A 25,828-nucleotide genomic window follows, 5' to 3' on the forward strand; every position below is an offset into this window, starting at 1 on the left:
CACCCCCCCCCCCCCCACACCTATCTTTTTTAGCTTCTTTGTAGGAACTAAACGTGTTCCTAAAAATCCCAGCACTCCAGTTCCCACCTCTGGCCATGCGATTCATGAATTCAGAGCTCTCCTGCCAACCTCTCCAGAATCCTGGCACCACATTTCCACTGGGGTCGTCTTCTGGCACCTCGACTGGCTCTGCCCTACCACATTTTCTTCATTTGTCTTTAATGTTTCTGCTAAGAATATCATCTGTGTCCTAGTCAAAATCTGTTATCTTTGACTTTTTTTTTTAAACTCCCACTGAAATAATTGCAAAAACTATTATAACGTTACCTCTCTACTTAAAAAGCTTCAATGCTTCACCATTACCTCATTTACACTCTTTATTTTAAATTTACATTCAAATACCAAGCCTTTCCTTTCTAACCACAATTTACAAATCTGGTTTTATAATCTACTATTCTCTGTTTACACATTGTAGATTCTGGTCCACGACTGATATATATGGCTGTTCCCTGAACATTTTTTTTTGCCTTGTCCTAGCTCTGTGTTTGGTAATGCTGTTCTGCCTGCAGCTCCACCTAGATGTCATTTTTGTATCGTGTCTCATATTTGGGAACTGCTGTGGAGCAGTTTTCTGAGGTTTATATTTCTTTTTCTATTTTGTTTTTAGTGTATTTATGTGTACACTTGGCATTTTTTGTCATCATAGTGAATTGTGAAGGGCAGAGTTTGTTTCTTACTTGTATATACAATGCTAAATTAAGCACAGTTTTGGCACTTAGGAAGCAATCTAGAAATTTTTAGTCGAATTACATTTGTTAATAGAAGCCAGTATTGCTTCCAGGCCTCACTACTAACTACAGCTTGATCATCCGGGGCAGGGAAGGCTTTACTTGGCCGGCCTACCCTGTCGTAGAGGTTCTGGAATTAGCCAGCCTGGACAGCACTGCTGAGAAGGATTCATTTCACAGGATTCTTGGCCTGACCAGAAAGACAAAGAAGAAACATAAGGACTAAGTGGTCCTTGAAAAAGGTTAAGCGAAATACTAAAAGTGGGAATGCAGGAAAAAAAATGAAGTACTGAAAGCCTAAGATTCTGGCTTAATATTTGCTCTAAGTTTAAAAAAATGGTTTTTGTAAGTTTGTATAACTTTTTCGATTTAACCTGTAGTTCCTCTTATTGTTAGCTTCATGTTTATCTGGATGCAAACAGGAAAAGGATATCCTCTGGTGCTTTATTTAGGGAAGGCCAAGTCATCAGAAAATCACCTCAGACTGTCTGCCTTACCAAATTATGTTTACACATAAACATAGAGACACATTCATACTGCGGGAAAGGAAAAACAAAAGAAGTTTAATAATTGTCTTACTAGCTCTTTCACCAATATACTTTTTTGTTTTTACTTAATTCCTTTCTCATAGTCTTCTTGATGGTCTGCTGTATTCCGGGTGCCAGAATAAAGTAGTCAAAAGGCCAGGGCTCTGATCTGTTGTGTACCCTACCTTAATGAATATAGTATATCTTTTGACCTACATTTTTTGTAGCAACTTTTGATATCATACGAGCCTCTGAGGCTTTTAAATGTTATTTTAGGAGGTCTTTTTTCCTCTTTGCTTCAGTGTGAGTAGTTTTTCTTGCCCTTCTTCAAGTGTACTTTTCTTATAGTTTACATTTTTTTTTATTGAGATTTGCCATTCTCTCCCTAATTGTTTGTGTTTTCTTTTAAATCCTTGAACTTACTGATGATGATTGTCGAAAGTTCATGTCTTCTAATTCCATCAATTCTGTCATTCCTGGGTGTCTTTATACTGATTGATTTTTTTCCCTAGTTATAGATCACATTTCCCTGCTTCTTCACCAATCTTAAGTTTTGTGTCGTATGCTGGACATTGTGGATAAATATTTGAAATTCTTATCTGATTATTAGGGAATTAAACTTTATGCCCAGGAACTGCAGAGAGGGAGGGATATTTATTAAGGAGGGATAGTTTTGATTACTGTATGACATTATAACATGAAATGATAAGTGATCAAGATTTTTTTCTGTAGGCTACAGAAAGTGAAGTAGGAGATGTAGATTTAACACGTCTTCCTGAAGGACCTGTTGATTCTGAAGATGAAGAAGAAGAAGATGAAGAGATTGATCGAACAGATCCTCTGCAGGGGCGCGATCTTGTTCGAGAATGTCTTGAAAAAGAACCTGCAGACAAAACTGATGATGACATTGGTAAGAAATACATCCGTTCACTTTAAGAATTTTATTGTTTAATTTAGATACAGTTATCTATTGCTGTATAACAAATTGCCCCAACATTTAGTGATTTAAAACAACACAAGTTTATTTTTTCATACTTTGTGTGTGTCAGGAATTCAGGAGTGGTTTAGCTAAGTGGTTCTAGCTCAGTATTATGAGACTGTAATCAGAATATTGGCAGTCATCTGAGGCTTGGCTGGGCTAAGCTAGAACACCTGCATCCAAGGTGTCTACTCACATGGCTTTTGGTCTGAGACCTCTGTTTCTTGCCATGTGGGCCTCTCCAGAGGCTGCTTACATGTCCTCACAACATGGCAGCCAGCTTCCCCCAAACAATTTAAAAGAGAATAAGGCAGATGCCACAATGTCTTTTATGATCTGGCTTCAAGAGTGACATATCACTTCTTCCAACTTTCATTTGTCACACAGAGCACCCCTCATACAATATGAGAGCAGACTGCACAAGGACATAAATATCAGGAGGCAGGGATCACTGTGGGCCATCTTTGAGGTTGGTTGCCTCAATTCAAGAGCTTGTTTGGAGGGCCTAGCAGGGAAGAACAGCTACTTGTTATGCACTTGACAATAGGATGGTCCTTCTGTATGGGTGAAGGTCCTCCTCAACCAAGCACACAGCTTTGGAAGGGATGCTCATGGAGCTGTGAGAGAGAAGGGGACATCCACCTAGCCAGACGAATACCTGAATCCTTTCAATCAGTAGGGTGACAGATGTTACAGCCAGATCACCCTCACTTCCTGGCTGCTCAGATTTATTAAAAAAAAGGCTTTGATTCCATTACAGTAATGTCCCCTTCATGTCCATAAGACATTTAAAACATAGTGCATCAGTGTCTAATGTCTACAAATTAGCTTTAAAAATTTTTTTGTTATCAAAAATATTTGTACTTATCTAGCTTGAAAAAAATTTTTCTGTATTTAGTTTTTGGTTAAAACTATAAATTTTATTTTATGTAATTTCTGTACAAAAGTGGTTATAATACTTCGGGAGGTTGAATAATACTAAAGTTACTAATGTTATCTTTAAGTACTTAGTACCATTACATGTTGTTATGATTCAGATAAGATTTTACCCTAAATTTCTCTTTTATAATAGTCATATTGCTGTCCTTCAAATCAGAAGCTGCCGCTGTTATACTACTTACTACTAATTATAACCTGTGTGATTAGAGACCAGTACATTTGAGCCACTCTAATGACAGAATATAGTTAAGTGACCCGCAGTTTAGATTTCTGTTGTGAACATTATCTGGACAGAAACTGAAAGTGCATTTTTAATGATAAAGAATTGTATACTATGCTATTTTCACAAAGCTTTAAAGAACTGAAATATAATTAACTCCCAATTATCTGTAGGTGGATAGCACCTTATAGTTATTTCTATAACTGAGGGAGAAACACATATAAGCAGCCCTTAGTTGACTGCTTATATGTGTTTCTCTCTCATATTTATCTTTATATTTGTGTATCTATACCAGGGAATGGCTCAAGGCAGACACTCATAAACATTTGTTGGTTAATTAAAGTGAGTGAGTTGCCTGTGTTACTTTGACAAATTTTGAACTAGAATTTCACATTGGTTATCTGTAATTATTGAAATTTGTTAATATTTTTCTTAAAAACTCCAGCCCAATAAGAACTAGACAACTTTTTCACTAATCTGTCAGATCAAAGGACATCATCCTAGTTAACCTTCATGGATTGGCATCTTAGGCTAGAAAAATTAGATAAATGCTCCAGCCTCATCTGAATCTGCAGTTTTCCTGGTTCTACATATATAGGTTGTGAGTTCTTATATCCTATAATATGCCTGTATTTTCTTGTGAGTTTGAAAATATATATTAACCAAGTAACTGATTTTTTTTTTTTTTAAACCAAAAGTTATCTTGCATCTTGGTTTCTCTGCTTCAGCAGCATAATTCATAAGTTGATTAGGAAATTGGGTATTGAATTCCAGATTTTATCGTATCTTTAAAGTGTAGTCCTTGATGGTGTCTGTACTACAATTTCTGTTTTTTAATAGAACAATTACTGGAGTTTATGCACCAGCTCCCTGCTTTTGCAAATATGACCATGTCTGTAAGGAGAGAACTCTGCTCAGTGATGATTTTCGAAGTGGTAGAGCAGGCTGGAGCTATTATTCTTGAAGATGGACAAGAGGTAGGTTAGCAGATAAATATTATACATTATTTAGTGTGGGAGTTAATTTTTAGAATAATTTAATTTCCATAAATTTGTGTGAATCCTGACTTAAAATTTATACAATTTTTAAAGTGAATGCTGAGTTTGGGGTAGTTACAATTTCTTAAGAGGTAAGTTTTTATTTTTGTTTTTATTTAATGTACTTTGTCTTAATTTTGATTTCCTAGCAGTAGACCTTCCACAGAATAAATGTTTAATAGATAATATTCATTGAACCATGTTTGTTTTTACTTCTTAAATTAAGTTGTAAGATTTTTTATAAATTCTTCATTCTATTTGTGTTATGTCATTGTCGTCTAAAATGTTTGACAAGTATTTACTCAACTTTCCTTATCCCTTTTGTATATTATATATTATTAAAAAAGAATGAGGGAACTGTATTGAGATCTATGCCTCCTAGTGGACTGCGTCATTTGAGGCATTTATGTGGCAATTCTGTGTTCAGAAATGCGTGATGACAATTTGTAGGCAGGTGGAGGGAGAATGCAGAAGAATTAAAAGGTGATCTGGCTGTTTGAAAGTGCGTCACTATTTTTTTTTATTAGACTGATAAAAATTAATGCTGAGATGTCAGGGAACATTGCCATATACTGCTACTAGTGTTTCTGGAAAGTCATTTAGGAATTTTTAATATGGGCCTCAAAACATTAGCAGTTTCTAACTTCTTATTCCACTTAGGAGTGTTTTTTCCTCAGGTTATAAGATAAAACTCAAAGAGTTATGCCAGAAGATATTCATTGCAGCATATTTACAGTAGTAAAAATTGGAAATGACCAAAATACAGTCCAGTTATAAGTAGTGGTTAACTAAATTATTTTACAGCCACAGGATATAATATTATATAGGTATTCAAGTTATTTTAAGGTTTGATGGAAATTCTTGAGGACTGAGATCTTATCCCTAGCTTTCTTAACATGTTTTCTCCCCATGTCCTAGAAAACATCTGGCACATAGGATATGCACCAAAAAAAATCTTGATGAATGCATGAATTTACTATTAATTTTTTAAAAGAGAGGATAGTCTAAATATTTCAATTAAATATAAAACATAAACAGAGAAATAAACTTTTAACAACTGTATAAACAAGTGAAATTTTTTAGGAATTTTTCTTTTTCACAGATTTTTCTAATCTTAATTTTCCACAGTTCTATCAGCAAAAATTTATTTAACCTTCATGTCCATAAAATATGTTATTCATTTTATTGGGGGAGTAATTCCATCTAAAAATGTTGCCTACAGCTATGACTTAAAAGTTTCTGTATAGTGTATAGCTTTTATTTTTTAAAATCACAGGTAGGGCATGTATATAAATTATAAATATATAAATAACAATTTTGTATTAAAAGTTTTGAGGTTTGTGGTAGGCTAAAAAGTACAGTTCCTGTGAAGGAATGTTTGTGGCGCATATCAGTATGTGAATGCAAAGATAATTTGATGTTTTTGTTGTATGTATGTGATATTTATCTTGAGCATTGCATTCTCACCCCCAAGGGAATTCACTGGTAATGTTTGACATGACTTTGTTGCATTTTTAAGTTATTTCCTATAATTTATTTTCATAACATAATTAAAATTTACATTTAAAAATACTATAAAAATATTAGGTACTAAGTAGACGGAGTATAGTGATGGAAAAACCAAAACAGTATCTGCCCTCAAGTAATTTATATATCCACGTATATACCTCAATGAGTGTGTTTTATTTTTTAAATAACCAAAAACACATTTTTGAAAAAGTATTTCTTACTGCCACTGATTGTCCTTCAGAACAGATAATTCATATTTCCCTTAAATTACATTAAAACCGTTCTAAGTTCAGGCTAATAAGAGGGATACTAAATGAGAATAAGTGGTCTTTCATTGCTACACAGTAGGCCTTTAGAATATGTCTCCTTGGAGTATTAAATACCTCTATATAAATGAAGGCAGTGTTAACATTAGGAGAAATTTTGAATACTGTGTTTATTAGATATGCTTTAAAATTTGAGCTTTTAGTAGTCGTTCTGAATTAATCACTAGCTACATTTTATTTCATTTTATTTTATTTCATTTCATTTTATTTTATTTTATTATTTTTTATTTATTTTATTTTATTTTTAAGTGCTTGCTATGTGCCAGGCACTGTTCTAAGCGCTTAGTATGTATAAGCTCATTTAATGAATACAAAAGTTCTATTATAGGTACTATTATGCCCATTTTAGCAATAGAGAGACTGAACCCCAGAGAGGTTCAATAACATAGCCCAAAGTTAGTAGTCTATGTCACGGTCTGGATTCAAATTTCAAGAGCTTATTGTCTTAACCCATTGCATCATTTAGTCAATAATGAAAGTCTCTGAATTCATTTGATGACTAAAAGAAGAAAGAGTACAGTAAGCATCAGTGATTTGCATAGACCGACGCAGGGTGTTACTGACAGAGTATTTAGTAATGTAATCTTTTTCTTTTTTAAATTGTACAAGTTCTATTTATTGATTATTTTTTCAAAGTTAACATATAATTTTTTCATAAGAGTCTTAAAACCTGTCTTTTTTTCTATAGCTTGACTCGTGGTATGTTATTTTAAATGGCACTGTAGAAATCAGTCATTCAGATGGAAAAGTTGAAAATCTCTTTATGGGAAATAGTTTTGGGATTATTCCCACTCTGGATAAGCAGTACATGCGTGGAGTTGTTAGGACTAAAGTAGACGATTGTCAGGTAAGCTTATTTCTTTGGTCATGTACTCTTGTTTGTTGATTTAAAATGCCTGAGCCTGTTTTCCTCTCCTTAAAATAGCTTCATTCGAAAATTATGAGTTTCAAAAGTTCACAGTTAATAAAGGAAACTAGATTTTATATCTAACTCAAATGTTTGCAGTTGAACAAACCGTAAACTTGTAAAAGAGAACATACCAAATAAATGTTGGTTTGTTAAATTTCTATCTGATATTAGCCATAGCCAGCTCATTCCTTTTTTTTACATAAAGGAAAGAAATAGGAACTTCTCAGTTGTTTCTAATTTACTCCCGCTTCATGTTTTCTTTTCATAGTGTCAGTTTTGAGAGAAGTGGCTGTTCACTTCTCCTTTTAGAGCAGAATTGAAATTAAAAAACTTCTTCGGTCTCTTTCTGCGTGAATTATTTATTTCACCTTGATTTTTGTTAAGGATTAAAGGATCGAGTAAAGAGAAACGATGCCACTTGATTTCTTACCTTTCTGCTCTGCCTTAGTACATAGTGATATATTTATGTATTATAGGTTTATTAATTGTCCCCATGTTGTTCTCGGACAGTTCGTCTGCATAGCCCAGCAGGATTACTGGAGAATTTTAAATCATGTGGAAAAAAATACCCATAAAGTTGAGGAAGAGGGAGAAATTGTTATGGTGCATGAGCACCGTGAACTAGATCGGAGCGGAACCAGGAAAGGACACATTGTAATCAAGGTGGGTATTTTTACTTGTTATTCTAGGGACTGGTAGAATGAAGCTTTCATCTTGATTAAATGGTTTTGAACCACTTTTTGAGTAGTGCAAGATAATTTACTGACTTTGAAATCTAATTTAAATAAATGTATTAGTTCTTTTGCCTTTTTCTAAGTTGATTTTTACACATTTTAATGATGAAGGGTGACATTGCCCTTTAATATCAATATGGAGAGGATACTTTTTAGAATCCACTGAAAGGTGACATTGCCATTTAATATCAGTATGGAGAGGATACTTTTTAGAATCTACTGGTCAGAGTTTTCCTTTTTAAATTTATTTTATGATCCATTGATAATTGAAGTTAATTTCATCAAAAACAGCAATATGTAGAAACAAAACAGAAAGTGAAAGAACCAACCATAAGGGCATAAGGAATCCTATGAAGATGCAGCGTTACTGGTTTGCTGTGACACTGAAATAGGCATTAACTTCTCTGAACTTCAGTTGTTGTATTTGAAAATGGGGATGGTACGGCAAGGCTTTATTAGGGCCAAATGAGGTAAATCAAAAGCATTAGCACATTGTAGAGTATAAATATTGATGCCCATACCGTTTTCTCTAACTCCCTCTGTCCCCTACTCCTTGCCACCCTATCCCCTCACTCTCTTGTCTCTTTAAAGACCTCTAGATTTAAAATAGAGCAATTATAATTGTAAGAGAAAATAAACACATGACTATTTCTCTTTTCAAGTTAGTCTTGGTTGCAAAATAAGTAATGTGTTGTTATTCATTACAAATGTAGCTGCTTCTTTAAAAATATGAGGGACTGATGTCAGATTGGTCTTTCCTCAGGAATCAGGCTAAAAAGTATATGGACTGCCATATACTTTTTATGGGAGCTCATGTTTTTTAATATTTTATTTTTAAATAGTTACAAACTTACAGAAAAGTTACAAGAACAGTATAGAGAACTCCCTGCCTCAGATTCCCAAACTGTGTTAACATTTCTTTGCATTTTCTTGGTTATCAGCAGTCTTTTTATGAACTAGTTGAGAGCAATCTGTAAATGTGATACTTATCACTCATAAATATCCCATTGTGTATTTCCTAAAAACAACACTTTCCTATGTAAATACCATAGAACCCTTCAAGTTAGGAAATGAACATTGTAAAGTAAAACCATTCAGCTCATGAACCCTATTTAAATTTTTGCTAACTGTCCCAATAATGGCTCTTTCCTTTTTGGTCCAGAATCTCATCCAGGAACACAGTAGGGTTTAGTTGTCAATTCACTTCACTCTGCTCTAGGAACAGTCTTTCCCTGTTCATATTCTCAGTAGTTGTAAAGAATACAGACCTTACATTCTGTAGTATGACCCTCATCCTGAATCTTTTCAGTGCTTCCTTGTGACCAAACTCACGTTATACTTTCCTGGCAGGAATTCTATAAGCAATGATGTGCTCTTCTCATGTCTGGGAGTAAGAATGCCAGCCTGTCCCACCACTGGTGAAGTTAACTATAATCACCTGTCTGTCAAGTTTCTTCACTGTAAAGTCACTATTTTACTCTTTATCATTCAGTATTTGGAGGAGAGGTGTTCCGGGAACACCTCTCCTCCGGGGTCCTGGCAGTATGTTCTGCAAACATCTTTCATTGACTGCTGCTGCCTAAAGTTGTGATTTTGTAGTTCCATTATTTCTTCTACATTTATCGTCATCCTATAAGAGAGACCAGTCTCGTCTCATCATTAACTTAACTGTATTGGTATGGGCTTGTGTTGTCTTCCCTTATCATCAGTTTTTTTTGATGGTCAAATTGTCCCAGATTTGGCCAGTAAGACCCTTTTAAGACTGACTCCTGTATCTGACGTTCCCATCACTTTTTGGGAGTTTCCTTACTATTTGGCAAAACAGGATGTTCTAGATTTGTCTTACGCTTTTCCTGTTCGAGCTTTGGAATCAGCCATTTCTCCAAATATACCTGGATTTTTCTAGTGAGGAATAGCATTTTGAAAACCAAGATCTGGACACTCACTCTACTCATTGCTACTGAGGTATCATTGTTTCTAGAGCCTCTCCTCAGAAATACTGTGTGTGTATTAAATATAAATACATATCTACAACTTTGTATATCTATCCATTCCGGTGCTGTACAACAGAGATTTTTTTAGTCTTTCCTTTCCATATTTGTAAATACCTTCTCCAACAGCGGCTCTCTTTTGTTCTGTATAGTTACTTATTTGATCATCATAACCAATCTACCATGTCAGTATAACCGTGTTAGCCATCTCCTTCACCTGCCAGTTCTTCACAGCCTGTCTCCCAGCATCCCACCTTGTTGGATGCTAATGAGCACCCTAGGGACATGTCTCTGCATGACTGTGGGACTCATCTTTAAATATGTGGCCTGGTCTCCACAGCTTTCCTGCCTTAGTGATTTTGTCAATCAGAACAGTGGCCTCTCTAAATGTTGGTCAGTTCCACCCTGGCTTAGCCATACATGATCTAAGAACCAGGTATAAATGGCCCTAAATCCTGATTGGCCTAAATGTTAAGCCAAATATGATTCTCTTAGAGTGTTTTGGGGGTTAGAAAAGGTTAGGGATGATGTATGGTTGCATTTTTCCGTAAATAGCGTATATAAAGAGGCTTACTTCTGACTTTCTTCTAGAGATATGATTTACATACATTGTTAGAAGTGAGTGCTTTAAAAAAGAAAAAAGTTCCTTGTTGAGAACACTGTTAGTATTAGCATATATTTACCATACGGTAATTCTGACCAATTAGATTGTTTGGGTGAATGCACCAAATTGAAATTTGAGGTTATGGGCAGCAGTTAGTTTTTGTATTTGGCTCAGCAGGTTGTTTATTACTATATTTGTTCTGTGTACCCACTTTTGAAAAGGCTGCAAAATAAGTTTTAATGTTGATATAGAAGTTTAAAGGTGAGTAGTAGATAAATGTTATTTGTTCCTTTTTTATGAATTTGGAGAAAGGCAAGCAGTTAAAACTCTGAATTAATGTAAAACTTAGAATTTCTGGTCCCTCTCAAGATGATGAGTTAACATGGAGAAACTAGAAGAGGAAAATTCTATTTGTGGAAAGTTACAACAATAAAACATGCTATCTTAAACTGGTGTATTTTTATAACCTGAGGTAGAAGAGATTTTGGAGTATGATTAAATTTGGAGGAAAGTGTTTAGAGTGTGTGTGGTGGTTTTTAAAGTTTAACTCTTATCTCCTGTTGCCTTGAGACAGTCACTATGATATCCCCCCATTGCAGTTTAATTGGCAGTAACAGTCCACGCTAGGGGTCAGTCGGTGACGGTCAAAAGCCCTGCTATGATGAAACGCCAGTAAAAACAGCTATGCTAAGTAAATTTTTATTCTTCTGCCTTTTCACTCTCTAAACCTCTGGGTGCTGATGGATTGCAACTTACAGAGACTACCTGCTCCCTATGCTAAGGGTTTTAAAGGTGAAATTCTTCTTTGAGGACTTGTCTAATGAAGTAGCTACAAAGAGAAGTAATTAAGAGGAGTCTTTTTGAGCTATTTGTTTATTTTCTAATCTTTTCTATCCTTGGATTTTTAGGCAACGCCTGAGCGTCTCATCATGCATTTAATAGAAGAGCATTCCATTGTGGACCCAACTTATATAGAAGATTTTCTATTAACCTATAGGACATTTCTTGAAAGTCCTTTGGATGTCGGGATCAAACTATTGGAGTGGTTTAAAATTGACAGCTTAAGAGATAAGGTTTGTTTTATAAAGGGCATGAAAATGATAATAACCTTTAAATTTTATTCATAAAACCTTATGCTGTTGATAAATAAATTGAATGTTTATTTTTATAAGATTTAATTCACCTAAAAAATGAGTCAGTATTGATGTATCTCAGTGTAGTTGCGTTTATGACCAAATAGCATGCATGTTAAAAGTGTATATGAGCCTTAAAAGAAAAACTGAAATAAGGCTGTAAATTCAGAAAATATGATAGTCACATGAGAATTTTTTTAACTTTATCAAAATATTTAGTTGTTCTGAAAGAGATGAATAGAACATTTAAAAGTTGATTAATAGTTTAGAAAGAATATGCACCTTTTTTCAAGGCTCAGATTGTTTGTAAGTCCCAAAATAGAATACATTGATTTTTCTTATTTACAGACTTTATAATCGTTTGGAAATAATTCGTCTTTTGACTTTAAGTTATATCTGCTGTGACTTAATTTTTTGCATTAACTGTTGTTTGCTATTTTAAATAGATTATCTTACCTTATTTTATGAGTATTTGTAAATACAATAGAAAGACTAGTAGTACCTTGAAAATTGGTAGGAAGTCAGTTATTATAAGGAAAATAAAAGTAGGGCCATAAGTGCCTCTTGTGTCTGAGTTATATTTTAAATGAAATAAGTTAGATGCAGCTGGACTGAAATTCTATTGTTTAGGAAGCTCAGGTGTCCAAAACTACATGCTTGACTCCCTCCTCTCTCTGGAATTAAATATATATATAGTTACTTTGGTGCTGAGGAAATAAAGGATGCTAAGAATGAACAAAAATTTAGAGACAGCTAGATAGCTACATGCAATAGAATAAAGTTGGACCCTTACCTTACACCATATATAAAATAAGCTCGAATGGATCAGAGGCCTAAATATAATAGCAAAAACCATAAAACTCTTAGAAAAAAAGAATGTGTAAAAAATCATGACATTGTATTTGGCAATGGTTTCTTAGGTATGATACCCTAAGTATAAACAACAAAAGGAAAAAATAGGTCAACACCATAAAAATTAAAACATTTTCTACATCAAAGGACACTGTCAACAAAATCAGGACAACACATGGGAGAATATATTTGCAAATTATGTATCTGGTAAGGGTTTGGTATCTAGGATATAAAAACTCTTAATGACTCAACAACAACAACAAAAAACAATTTAAAAAAGGATAAAGGACTTAAATAGGCATGTTTTTGAAGAGGATACATAAATGGCCAACAAATTCATGAAAAAAGATGTTCAACATCATTAGTCACAGGGAAATGTAATCCAGAACTCAGTGAGATTCTGCTTCACATCCACTAGGATGACTTTAAAAGAAGGAAAGGAACTAGCAAGTGTTGCCAAGGATATAGATATAGAGAAAATGGAATTTATATACATTGCTGGCAGTAATGTAAATGGTATAGCTGCTGTGGAAAATAGTTTGGTTGTTCTTCAAAAAGTTAAGTATAGATTTATCATATAACCCAGTAATTCTGTTCCTAAGTATATATCCAAAAGAACTGAAAAAAGGTATGCAAACAAAAATGTATACCAATGTACATAGCAGCACTATTGACAATAGCCAAAAGGTGGGAACAGTCCAGGAATTCATCAGCTGATGAATGGATAAACAAAATGTGGTATAGCAGTATAATGAAATACGCAGCCATAAAAAGGAATGAAATATTGATACATGCTGCAACATTTATGAATCTTGAAAACATTATGCTAAGAAGCCAGAAACAGAAGGTCACATATTATATAAAATACCCAAAGTAGGCAAATACACAGAGACAAAAAAGCAAATTAATGTCTGCTAGAGGTGGGGGAGAGGGCAGAATGGGAGATAACTGCTTAATCAGAATAAGATGTGAAAATGTTCTGGAATTAGGTAGGGGTGACTTGCAAACTACTGTAAATGTACTAAATGCCACTGAATTGTATATTTAAAGTGGTTTAAATGGTGGATTTTATGTGTACTCTACAGTTTTGAAAATATGTGACTTAAATTACATTGGTAGCTAGGCACATTATTCATTAACTTCCATTGTTTTTTTAATTTTCTCTTAATCTATGACACAAAGTAAATCAATTCATAACTGAAAATTCACAGTATCCATAAGTGAAAGAAGTTTCAAATTCGTTTTTAAAAATAATTTTGGTTAAATATATTCTTAGAAAAACTTTTGATCTGTTTGCCTGCCCTTAGAAGCTTACTTTTTAAGATACTGTCTGAAATAACACATCCCATGTACTTACTAACATTTTAGCATACAGGCTTGTGTTTTATCACCGAAGGTACAGAGTCTTAGCTCTCTCTGTTCCTTGTGTACCCAAGGAAGTAAAAGCTTAAACTAAAACACATCTCCGTTAGAATAAACCTTTTGTGTGCAGGAAAGGGGGCAGAGGGTTAGCCGGAAAAGGCAGTTTCCCCTCAGTTTTGGATGTGCTCTGGGAATCTACTTTTGTGAAAGAATGCCTCTCATAACAGTATGCTGCTTCTGTGTTTCCACAGGTAACACGGATTGTATTATTATGGGTAAATAATCATTTTAATGATTTTGAAGGTGATCCTGCTATGACTCGATTTCTGGAAGAATTTGAAAAAAATCTGGAAGATACGGTAAAGCTCAAAAGAATTTATTTTCTTTAGAATTTAGGGATTTCTCCCTACCCAACCCCACACCAAAAACAGCAATTCAGAAAAGCTTTCATCTTCTCCTGTCTTGAATGTCTGTCTGAGAACTTCCAAATCCATATTTTATTCCTTTGCTCATTCTCTGCCCCTCCAAACCAAACATAAATCATGCCGCTTTCTGACTCCTACTAATAACAGTGTTATCTCCCAGTCACCCATGTTTATAAACTCTGTTGCCCATGTGGGCCCCTCTCTTCCTTGAATTCACTGGCCTAGATGGTCAGTCAGTTGCTAAGGTCACATAGGTCACTGATTTAGGCATACACATTTCCTGTGGTCTCTCTCTCAGCTGTTTCTTTCTCCCTAGTTTTGGGCCTCATTTCCTGATGCCTAATCTGTTATAATAGCCTGCTAATTTTAGTTCTAGTTTCTCTTCCTTCTGGTCCATTCTGTGTGGCCAAAAGGTTGTTTTTAAATCATAAATGAAATGAATATTACTGTTTGTCAATAAACCAAAGTATTTTCTACCAAAGTAATTCTTCATGCATATATTCAGGTCCCTTATCTACATTTTCAGCCTTTACTCTATGCATCCTTGAGTATAGCCAACTGGATTATTTTATATTATTTGCTAGTTCTCTCAAGCTGGAATTCTCTTTTTCCAGTCTTGCTATTTGATACTCTATGCAACCTTCAAGGCCTATCTTGTATATCAGATCTACTTTAGACTTTGTGATTCTCCTTCCTGCATGTGATTTCATTTGTTCTAAATAAACAACACCAAAAGTAATCCCCTCAAGGTCCTCTTAACTTTTATAGCAACTGTTTATAATTCCATTTTATTCTCCCTGTTTGATATAATACTTCGAACTGTAACTGGGTTGTCTGCTCCAAGCAGCTTGAAATTTTAGGACATGAATAATCAGCTCAGGAGTCAAATTGCCTAAATTAACATTCAGATTCCACCACTTCCTACATACGTGAACTTATAGAAGTTGCCCAACCTTTTGTGCCTCAGTTGTCTTGGTAGTCCCCACATGGTAGTCCCTCGTTTATTGAAATTGCCGTAAGAATTATTATGAGCTAATGAATGTAACAATCTGAGAACAAAACCTGGTATATAGCAAATGCTCAAGAATTATTATTACTCTTAGAGTATAAATGGATTGAGTTGCATAAAGAAAGGGCAGTTGGCAGATTTTTGTCCCTTTTCCTGCCTCTTGGTTCCTGTGGCCTTTTCAGCAGCACATGTGCTTTAGGCAAAATGGGGAGAATGAATGGAACTGGGGAACTTGATTAAGAGGCCATAGAGGCTCACGACCATCACTTGGGTCTTCCAGGACTGATATGTAGGTATTCAAGGTGCTAAAGAACAGTGAAAGCTGCCTTAGAGTTGTGGAATTTTTTTTTTTCTTTTACTAATAGTTGGTCATCGGGTATTTATTAAATTCTTTTTTTATATTCCAAGGTATTAAATAGGATCAGAACAGCCGTAAGACTTGGTTCCTACCCTGAAAAAACTTCAGCACCTTATTTTGGACTGGAAATTTACACATATTGCACTATTTGAGATTAGTTGAATGTTAAACTGGTCTTAGAACCTAGAAGTTAGAATATTACTAAGTTTAAGGAAGATCTAAATTAATATAGGAGTAACATTCTTGGACTCTGTCTTTGAATATTAGACAGTATTTAGAAAAATGGTTCAAATCTTTTAAAGTTATAAATAAAGATTTTAAAAGATTCTCATTTTATGTAAAAGAAAGGAGATATGCAAGAGAGCAGTAGAGTATATATTAGGAAGGTTCAGGAATGAGAAGTAATATTTTTGCCATCCCTTTCTAAATGAGACATCACTTTGAAATCTTTCTAACCTGTGATTATCTGGAAGTTTGTAAAAGTCATATTAAGAGATATTCTTGAGAGTACTCTGGGATGGAATTTTCCCTTCTTCAGTTTTACTTATCCTGGTTTATATGTTCTTTACTCTGTATTTCAAATATACCTCTAATTCTAAAGAGTTTAGGTGATTTTTTTAAAAAGCCTCTGAGAGTAGACATTCTTTTGTATACATCTTACTTTTTTTTATTTTCTAGAAAATGAATGGTCATCTCCGGTTATTGAATATTGCATGTGCTGCAAAGGCCAAGTGGAGACAGGTGGTGCTGCAGAAGGCTTCCCGGGAATCACCTCTGCATTTCAGCCTTAATGGGGGAAGTGAGAAGGGATTTGGCATTTTTGTCGAAGGAGTAGAACCTGGTAGCAAAGCTTCTGATGCGGGACTGAAACGTGGTGATCAGGTAAGTAAATAACCAACCACTTAAATGAAAGCCTTCTTATAAGTAACATGTCTGCTACTTTTTTTCTCATCCGCTATTTCTTCAAGTAAGCATGACCAATTTAAGGAAATACTGTTTGAGCTTCTTTGTTTAGATGTGGTATTTTAAAATAGTTTATTTTAAAAATATATATGTTGTATAGCTATTACTTTTAATGTAAAGTTTGGCCAGAAACAGCATGGTCTGGGCACTATCAGCATGACCTTTTTTGAATGGTCCTACACATTCTCCAAAGATTAAGAAGCTGTATATCGGGCAACTTCAGAATATTCCAGAAAGATGAATATGTGAATTAGCTTTGAAGGAGCAAGCACTTCCACTCATAGTACTCTAAAATGTAGGTGGCCTAAGATTACCATAAATAATAATTTGAGCTTAAATAATGTTCATATTATAATAGAACTATTTCCATAAGCAGAGTGAGCCAGGTAAGGAAGTAGGAAAAAGGAGATACTGGGAGGAAGTTGGTAGGGGTTTATTCTCCCCTGTAGACATTAGGTAACTGTAAAGCAGTGTATTTCAGAATGTGATTACTGACAACCTCATTACTAAAAAATACAATTCCTAGGCTCACATCAGTTCTATTAAACATTAATCACATTCTCCAGAGAGGAAGTCAGGGAATCTATATTTCTAACAAAGCTCTCTAGATGGTTCTCACGCATGCCAAAGAGTGGTTTCCCAAATCTAGCTGAATCTCTTGAGAAGCTTACTTATTCCCATTCAGAAATTTTTGTTTGTTCTTTCATCCATTTAGAATGCGGTTTTATTTTACTTATAATTGAACCATACTATTTTTTAAAAAATACTAAGGCATTCAGTTAGAAGTTGTTCTATGCCTCAGAACCGTGTTTCTCAACCAGGAGTGATTTTGGCACCCCCCACCCCAGAAGACATTTAGCAATGTCTGGAGATATTTATAATTGTGATGACGAAGCACTTTAAATGACATGGCTTGCGCATCTGGTGGATAGAGGCCAAGGATGCTGTTAAATAGCCAACAATACCTTACAGCATAGAGTTATCCAGCCCAATATCAATGTAATTCAAGTAAGAAACTAATACAAAGTTGTAATGATCCCCTTCTTACTTTAAGGGAGCTTTTTAAAAATAGAGCTTTCTGGACCTTACCCCAGATAGGACTCTCTAGTAGCTAGGATCCTGGAGTCAATATATTTATTGTTCCAGCATTTTATTGTCAGCACATTTAAGAATCTTTTTCACCACACACACATAGTGAAATCCAATGATTTCATTCCTAAGAGAGGAAAGAAATTTATCATGTTTTTACTTCTTCCTTCAGTCCTCCCAAGTGTCATTGAAATTATCTGAGATTTTAGTTCTGTTTCATTAAAATTTGTATATCACACAGGCAATTATTTTTATGAATTGATCTGACATGATTAGAAGCTTTTCTTCATTTATAAACCATCCTGAGTTTTGTTTTGTTTTGTTTTAATTTCTTAATATGATCCTAGAGGGAGTGAATTTAAAAACATGTTTATAGTAGAGATTTGGGGAAACAAAATATAGAGAATAAAAATAAAATAGTAATCCCACTTCTCACAGAGATAACCTTTTGTTCACATATGGGTACATTTTATTCAAGTTTTACTTTTTTACTGTTAAGGTTGCAGAAGTAACTAATACTGTTTATGTCTTAATTTATATTTTTCAAACATTTTTCTGAAGATAATGGAAGTAAATGGACAAAACTTTGAGAATATTACATTTGTGAAGGCACTTGAAATTTTGAGGAATAACACTCATCTTGCACTTACTGTAAAGACCAACATTTTTGGTGAGTTATATTGTGAAAACTGAGCGCTTTTTTTTGGTAATAGAAAAGTCATTATACTGAAAAGGAGGATAGTAAAATATAAACATTTCTATCTTTGGTGTTGAGATATGTGTTATGTATTCTAAAATTTTAATTACTTGCATTTAGTTATTTTGATATTTTAAAAAGTATTTTTTAAAATATGTGTACAACTACATTCAGTCAGTCATTTATGAAATGTCTTCTGAATATTATGTACTGTATTTTTGTTGGGAGATACTTAGTGAGACTTAGAATGACCTGAATGAAACAGAAGTCAAAATTGGACTTTTTTCCCCTCCTGCTAGTGTGCAAATCATTCTGCTTCTAATGTTTTAGCTAGCTTTCTGAAATAATATGAATTCCAGATTAGCTGTTTCATGGAAATAAATTGAGTAAAACATTGATTTAAGCAGTAAATTACAGATTTTTAATAACATCGTACTCTCCCTTTACGTTAAAAGGTTGATTACTGTGCCTGAAAGTGTTTTGATCATGTTTATATTTGAATGATGCAAGGACTAAGCCTGTACTTTTAACCTTTTAACTTCATCTACTATTTTTTTTTTTAACATTGAGGAAACACTGTAATTTGATTTTATTAAATAACATAGAATTTTCTCCAAAACTCTGAGAGGGCAACATTTTAACAGTTAAAAACTATGAAAGAAAATTTGAGTCCCTATAAAGTAGAGGGGAAAAAAATTTCACTAGGTCATTTAGGTTATGATTTGAGAAGAATTGAATTTAAAAGCTATGTCTGTGGAAAAGGAAGTGTGTTCTATTTTTTTCTACTTTGCCTCCTCCTTATACTGCACTTAGTCATAATGAAAAATGAAACGTTTGGTATTTTTTTCCCATTTCATTTGAGTTCCTTTTACTGAATTATATCATGTTAAATCTGGTAAATAACTACGAGTAGTTTCCTAATATTATATATTGTTTAAGCATCAAATAAGTAAGCCCTTCTAGTTTTTTAATTTCCTGAAGTTTGGACTTATATCTAGAAACATCAACTTTTGGATTAAACTAAAAGGGTTCCGATTTTGAAAAATGTGAAAGCAGAGTTTGCTCTGTCACCGAGCTTTAGTGTCTCCATCTCTATTTCATAGGGTTCTTTTAAAGATCAAATACCTTTAATTTTTTTACCTGGCACATACTAATTGTTAACTGGTATCACATATTATGTAAAAAATACAGAAATAGTATAACGTGGACCTTGGGAGACAGAAGGAATATATCTGGAGGATGCAATACTACTAACATGGAAAAAGTGACACCACTTTGGTCTTTGCTGTATTCCAGTTTTCACACTCATACTTACATCAAAAATTTTCTTTTCTCTGGTACCGTCCCTCTACCTACCTGAGCCACATCCCATGTTTAGACTCAGCGAATGCTCCCAGAGGAGAAAACAGCTGCCAATCCCAGTTTACCCTCTTCTGCTTTTCCTTTTGGCTTTCACAACATTTAACATCTTTTACAATCCCACCACTCAGATAATTTATTATTAGCATTTTAATTTTTGGATAAAAGTAATATATGCATATGTTTTGAAAATTAAAGTATTAAAGAAAGATAAATGGTAGAACCATACTGTGTGCGATATTCTGTACCTTTCCACATCAGCTCATACAGATTTACTCTTATATAATTGTAACTGCGTAGAATTCCGTTGCATTACCATCATAATCTGTTGTGCTGATGTCATACCAATGGATGCTTTAGGTTATTAACAGTTTTTGCTATTTACAATGACATAATAAAAATTCTTTGTACTGATCTTTTATGGTTATATAGACACTTATAAGATGAATTTCTCAAAGTGGTATTACTTTTGACAATTACTAGAGAGTTTTACTTTCCAAAAATTTACCGCTATCTCCATGCTGCATTCATCAGTGTGTAAGACTATCTCTGCAGTGGGTATAATCAACTTTATGGTTATTGCTATCCATTCTTTAATAATGAGGGAGGTTGAACAGCTTTTTATGTGTTAATATTTCTTTTTTATAACCAGTCTTTCTATTTGTCCATTTTTATATTGAGTTATCATCTTTTGATTTGTTTGAATGTCCTATAAAAAATGGTATCTTTTTATTTTAAGGGTTATAAATGTTTTCCCTAAGTTACTTGTCCTTTGACTTTCCTTAATTGTGTTTTCTGTTTGTGTTTGTAGGGAGTGAGATATTTTTAACTAAATGTGGTAAACTTTTCTTTTATTGATTCTTGGACACTTTCATTTCTGATTGATATATCTGATATTGCTATTTAATGGTATTGTAATTACATTTGCTCACCATTTGTTTGTTTTTGTCCGTGACTAATTTTTTAAAATTCAACACAATCATTTCTTTATCTACAAATCACAAGCTCCACAGATTTTTACTTATAATTATATATGGAAATCCAGTGAAGATATAAATTACTTGTGCACTGTTAAGTCACTGTACATACACACCACAGCCAGGGATATCTGCTGACCATTCAAAGATTTGTTGCTCTTAACAAAAAATTTAAACACCTACCATAACATTATCAGGCTACTTCTCTACCTGGATCTCCAGTCATCTTTATTTTCTTGAGCATTCCTTTTACCAGAGACTTTAAACTTGGGATTCTTCTACCTAGAATCATTCCCCCTTGCTCTCCCTTTGCCTAGGTAAAATCTACTCGCCTTACTGATCTCTTTTTACACCGTGACTTAATTAGGAAACATTTCCTCTTGCCTGCTATCTGAATTAGCTCCTCTTGTAATGGTCTCTCTGCCATTTGTCTTAGACTGACTGTCACACAGCAGGAAGAATCTGCAGACATTTAGTATAGTGCCTGACGTGTGTTCATAAGTTAGTGAGTTTTTTGATTGTATGGATTTGATTTTAAGCTCAAAAAAGCATTTTTACCTTTACCACATAGCTTAAAGTAAAACTTAAAAATAGAAATTGAAAGGAATTTATTGTATTTTAATCAAGCAGCGTATTTTTGAAAGGTGACTTCTAAATATTTTCATTGTTTTGAAGGCAGAAAATGTGCTTTTCATAAACTTGCAATATGCTTTGGTAATATGACATCATTCTGGTTGAAATTTTCAGAATGGTCCAGTTTTATCACTGAAAACCAAATCATTTATGTTTTAATGTATCGATTCTTAAGATGTTGTCCATTTGAATCTTGTTCCTTTGATGTTGTAGGAAATTATTGATTTGTCCCCCAAAATAACTGAAAAGATAACAATTTTATGTGGTTGGAATTTCAGTGGATACATTTACACAATTTACAGCTTTTTTACTATAAAGATACAGATTAATACTTCTCAAAGCTATGTTTACTGATAAGCTCAGGTTCAAGAATATGCAGCCACCATTTTTCTTTCATTCAGACCCCCAAAGACCCCATAAGTTTTTAGGAAAGTTACCTTTTGCTTTAACATTTATCTTTCTTGTGTAGTGTTTTTTTCCCTCTAGCACATCGTTCATTATTTAAGAACACATATTAAAAACAACAACCAAAAATTTTTTCATGATATTAGTGAAAAATAGGTGATACACATTTTTTTAACTGGAAATGAGCCACTAATAGCTTCTAGATATATAGCCTTACACAGACATGTCTGTCTTTCACTTGCTCCCAGGGAGGTATAGACCCTCTTAAAAGGTGAAAAATCAGATCTAGGCAAAGAGATTGCTAGACAGGCAAGTCCCCCAGTGCTCTTGTACCTTCCTTGAAGATGGAGTAACTCACTAGACCAGGTTGATAGAAAGTTATCTAAGAATGATTCATTGTTTACATCAGATCACTGTAGTGAACGTTTATTAGCTGCTTTACTAAGTAATGTAAGTCTCACGAATGTGACCTTGAGGAATTGTCATTTATTACCAAATTTAGTATTATTTCTTTCTGTTAAAAACAGGTTAAGCAAAGCTCTTCCCATGTTTTTAATGGCTAAATGTTGCAAAGCTGAGCCTGACTCTAGTATTTATATCTCATCTTAAATGATATGTATTATCATAAGGGATAACAAATAATAGGATCTAAAAATGTTTCAGTAAAGTCTGAGTTGATTAACAATTAACATTATTTGTTACCTAAAAAGGAACCCCTGGACTTTTCAAACATGCTGACAGCCTGCCCATTTCCTTTCCATTTTCCCCAGTATTTTTTTAGACAACATTAGTGATACAGTTATGTTTAAAAATTGAAGGGAAAAATAGATATAGCTGATTAATAAAGGAAGATATAAATTTCATAATGATTAACTAATAGGCTGTAAAAGGCCAAGTAATAGTGACTGTGTTTATCCTTAAAATTTGTTGTCGATATAAAAACTTTCTAATGTGAAAAAAATAACAAGTTTATTTATTTCTACAGTGTTCAAAGAGTTACTTAGTAGGACCGAACAAGAGAAATCTGGTGTTCCTCACATTCCCAAAATTGCTGAAAAAAAGAGTAATCGCCATTCAATCCAGGATGTACCAGGAGACATTGAACAGACATCACAGGAAAAAGGAAATAAGAAAGTGAAAGCAAATACTGTTTCAGGTGGAAGAAACAAAATTAGGAAAATTTTGGATAAAACACGATTTAGTATTTTGCCTCCAAAACTATTTAGGTATGTAACACTAATCTCAGTCATGTGGGCATTTTCCTGTTGACTAAAATTTTTGTTTAGGGGAAGAGAAGTTTGGGTCAGTTTTGTTTTTTATACCACTAACGTGTCATAAAATCCACAAGCAGTCCATAAATAAGAAAAAATAAATTGTGAATGTCTTTCCATTTTTTCCATTGAAGTTACCACTGCTAATTACGTATTCTTTCATTTGACTTTTTGAATTTTAGAAAAGACTGCCCACTTTATTTTATAAATTTTTTTCGTATATTTTTGGTATAAATTCAGTTTCTTGAGCTATAAGTTTGGATACCTTAAATCTTGGGGATAATTCACTGATCCTAGTTTTTTTTCCTTCTTTTTTTTTTGGTATTTTAAGTCATCTTTATCTTATTGCACTATTTATTCCCTCCTAAATTCTAAAGCTGACTTTTTGTTCATTTCCAACATAAGATGTCACCAAAAGTAAGTAAAATTTAAGATGTTAAATGTAAATTAAGGTCTGTAAAATCAACCCATGGAAGTGTCATGACTGGAAATGCCTCTAGTATGTTATATCTGTGTATATTTTGCATTATCTATTTCCTTAGGTGATCACAAAACTCTAATCAAATCCAGTACTTAGCACATAGTAGACATGCACAATCAGTGAAAGAAAGAGAGAAAGAAAGCATATTCAAACAAAACATGTTCAAAGGAAATACAGATTTGGCTTCTGATAGTTCCTGGCACTATGCTCAGTGATTAATTACAGACCTGAAAAGAAGTCATCTCTACTTCTAAGGAACTTTATTCTCCACACATTTATTATAAGGCACAATGTCCAGAGATAGAAATGTGGGAAAATAAGTAAAGCAAGGTTTTTGTCCTTTGGGAGCTGATAATCTAAAAGGGAAAGCAGACAAATTGTGCAGTGAAGAGTGATAAGTATTTTGATATGTAAAAGACAGGAACACACTTGGTAGGTTTGAGTAGACTGTGTATGTGTACACCTAAAGAGAGAGAGGTAAGTGCCTGATGATGAAAGACTTTGAATATGCCAAAGATATGGACTTCATCATGTCAGAATAGGGAGCCAGAGAAAACATATGATGTAATAACTTTTAGGAATATCTCTCTCAGCGTGTTAGTAGTTTGGTGTTGAAGGTGTAGCAGTAGCAGCAGGGAGACTTCTTAGGAGACTCCTTGGAAATAGGTAAATGTCAGCTCTCAGCTTTTATATGAAAATCTCAAAAGATTTCCTAATCAGAAAACATTCTTTTTGAGATCTTATTTCCAGTCAGTGAAACAAATTTGCTCTTCATTTAAGTTGGTGCTTACAGAGGTTTGAAAATTCCTGGGCTTTGGTCTTAATGACACTCATTTCTAGAAAGTTTATTACTCATTCCTTTCTAAGTGACTGCTCTCATTGAGTGGTTTATAAAAACCAGTTTTATTTTAAAATAAAAAAATTCTTACAGTATTGAGTGTATTGTAGCAGCGCAGCAAACACTGTAAGAAAAGGCTTGCTCTCACAAATGAGCATCAAGTAAGAATATAAGAGGGGCCAGCCCACACTGAAGAGATTGGGGACAGTGATAGAGGACAAGAAGTCTGCATGAAGGCACTTGGGAAAGGAAAAAGAATGGAGGACCAGAAAGCAAAAGAGAGTGCACAAGGGGCGTCCTCAGGGTTATGTCCTAACTAAGGTCTGCTTCCGGAAACCCTGGTGGGTTTGGTCTGGAATATACATATTTCCTTTAACTGGTTCTCATTTTGAACGGTGGCACAGTTGTAACATGTCATCATCAAAAGCTAGAGAACACTGGTTGTAACTGATGTTAGCTTATTAGTTCACATTCCAACTGACTGTGTTCGGGGCTCAGGCAGCTGAATCCATATGTCTTCTCTGCGGTACCTCCTTCCAGGGGTGCAGATAGATTGCCCCTTTTGGGTTCTTTGCAGAACATTTGGGCCCATCCAAAATGTCCGTGCTTGGAGAACGTCCCTGAGTTCAAATAGCCCATAACGTTTACTTATACTTTTGGTTTACAGGATCAGTACATAAAAAATAGTATTGTGTTTTATTGGTCCAATAACTCTTGTGGCTGTATTGCCAGTAATAACCCTTCTTGCTTCAGTAGCCTACATGGATCGAGGTTCAGATCTTGCAGAAGGTTGGATAAATACTAACCTTCTAAATACCAAGGCCGTTTGGCATGGACCAAATACACTCATGGATGTTTTGACAGGACCAGATTTCAAGACCTTTCAGTGTGGACCAAATGTCTCCATGGATTTTTGGGTAGGACCAAATGTCTGCTAGTCCTTGGGATTCTGTCTTGGTTGCAGCAGAAGGCATGGAAATTGAAGTGTTTAAGAGCAATTATTTGAACATTTCAAGCATTATTTCTTTATATTAGTACTCCCCCCGCCCCCCCCCCAAAATCTATTAGAAGTAGTTTTACTTAAACTCACAAGGGATTTTTTTCCTGTTAATCAACAAACATTATTGAGTCTCTTTCTTGCTCTTCAGGAGTTAATATTAAACTGGCTATCACTTCTAAACATGTTTTGATTAAGTAAAATGTTAATAATTTCAGCTGTATAAATACCCCCCCCCCCAAATATTTTAGTAACAATGTTAAAGTTTTTCTATTTGAGTCTATTTTGCAGAGAGAACTGATTTGTCATTTGGCCACTTTGCATTTTTGAGAATGTATGTCATTTTTCTTGGCACTTAATTCTTATAAATGAACTCAGACAACCTCTTTTGCTATGCACAAAAAAATCACTAAAA

The 25,828-nt window shown here is 34.1% G+C and overlaps 1 protein-coding gene across 15 annotated transcripts in view; it reads left to right on the top strand.

Moving 5' to 3' along the window:
* Window positions 1-25,828, top strand: part of RAPGEF6 (Rap guanine nucleotide exchange factor 6) — a 173,546-nt gene that overhangs the window by 76,261 nt on the left and 71,457 nt on the right. For all 15 annotated transcript variants that reach the window (XM_016118353.2, XM_016118354.2, XM_036225023.1 and 12 more), the window contains 9 exons: window positions 2,048-2,225; window positions 4,294-4,430; window positions 7,014-7,172; window positions 7,746-7,898; window positions 11,473-11,637; window positions 14,163-14,270; window positions 16,382-16,585; window positions 18,317-18,425; window positions 22,812-23,052. In XM_016118353.2, coding sequence (XP_015973839.1) covers window positions 2,048-2,225; window positions 4,294-4,430; window positions 7,014-7,172; window positions 7,746-7,898; window positions 11,473-11,637; window positions 14,163-14,270; window positions 16,382-16,585; window positions 18,317-18,425; window positions 22,812-23,052 — 1,454 coding nt within the window. The remainder of the gene's footprint in view (window positions 1-2,047; window positions 2,226-4,293; window positions 4,431-7,013; window positions 7,173-7,745; window positions 7,899-11,472; window positions 11,638-14,162; window positions 14,271-16,381; window positions 16,586-18,316; window positions 18,426-22,811; window positions 23,053-25,828) is intronic.

The sequence above is a fragment of the Rousettus aegyptiacus genome, unplaced genomic scaffold (genome assembly GCF_014176215.1).
Source record: "Rousettus aegyptiacus isolate mRouAeg1 unplaced genomic scaffold, mRouAeg1.p scaffold_m13_p_7, whole genome shotgun sequence".
NCBI classification, from domain to species: Eukaryota; Metazoa; Chordata; class Mammalia; order Chiroptera; family Pteropodidae; genus Rousettus; species Rousettus aegyptiacus.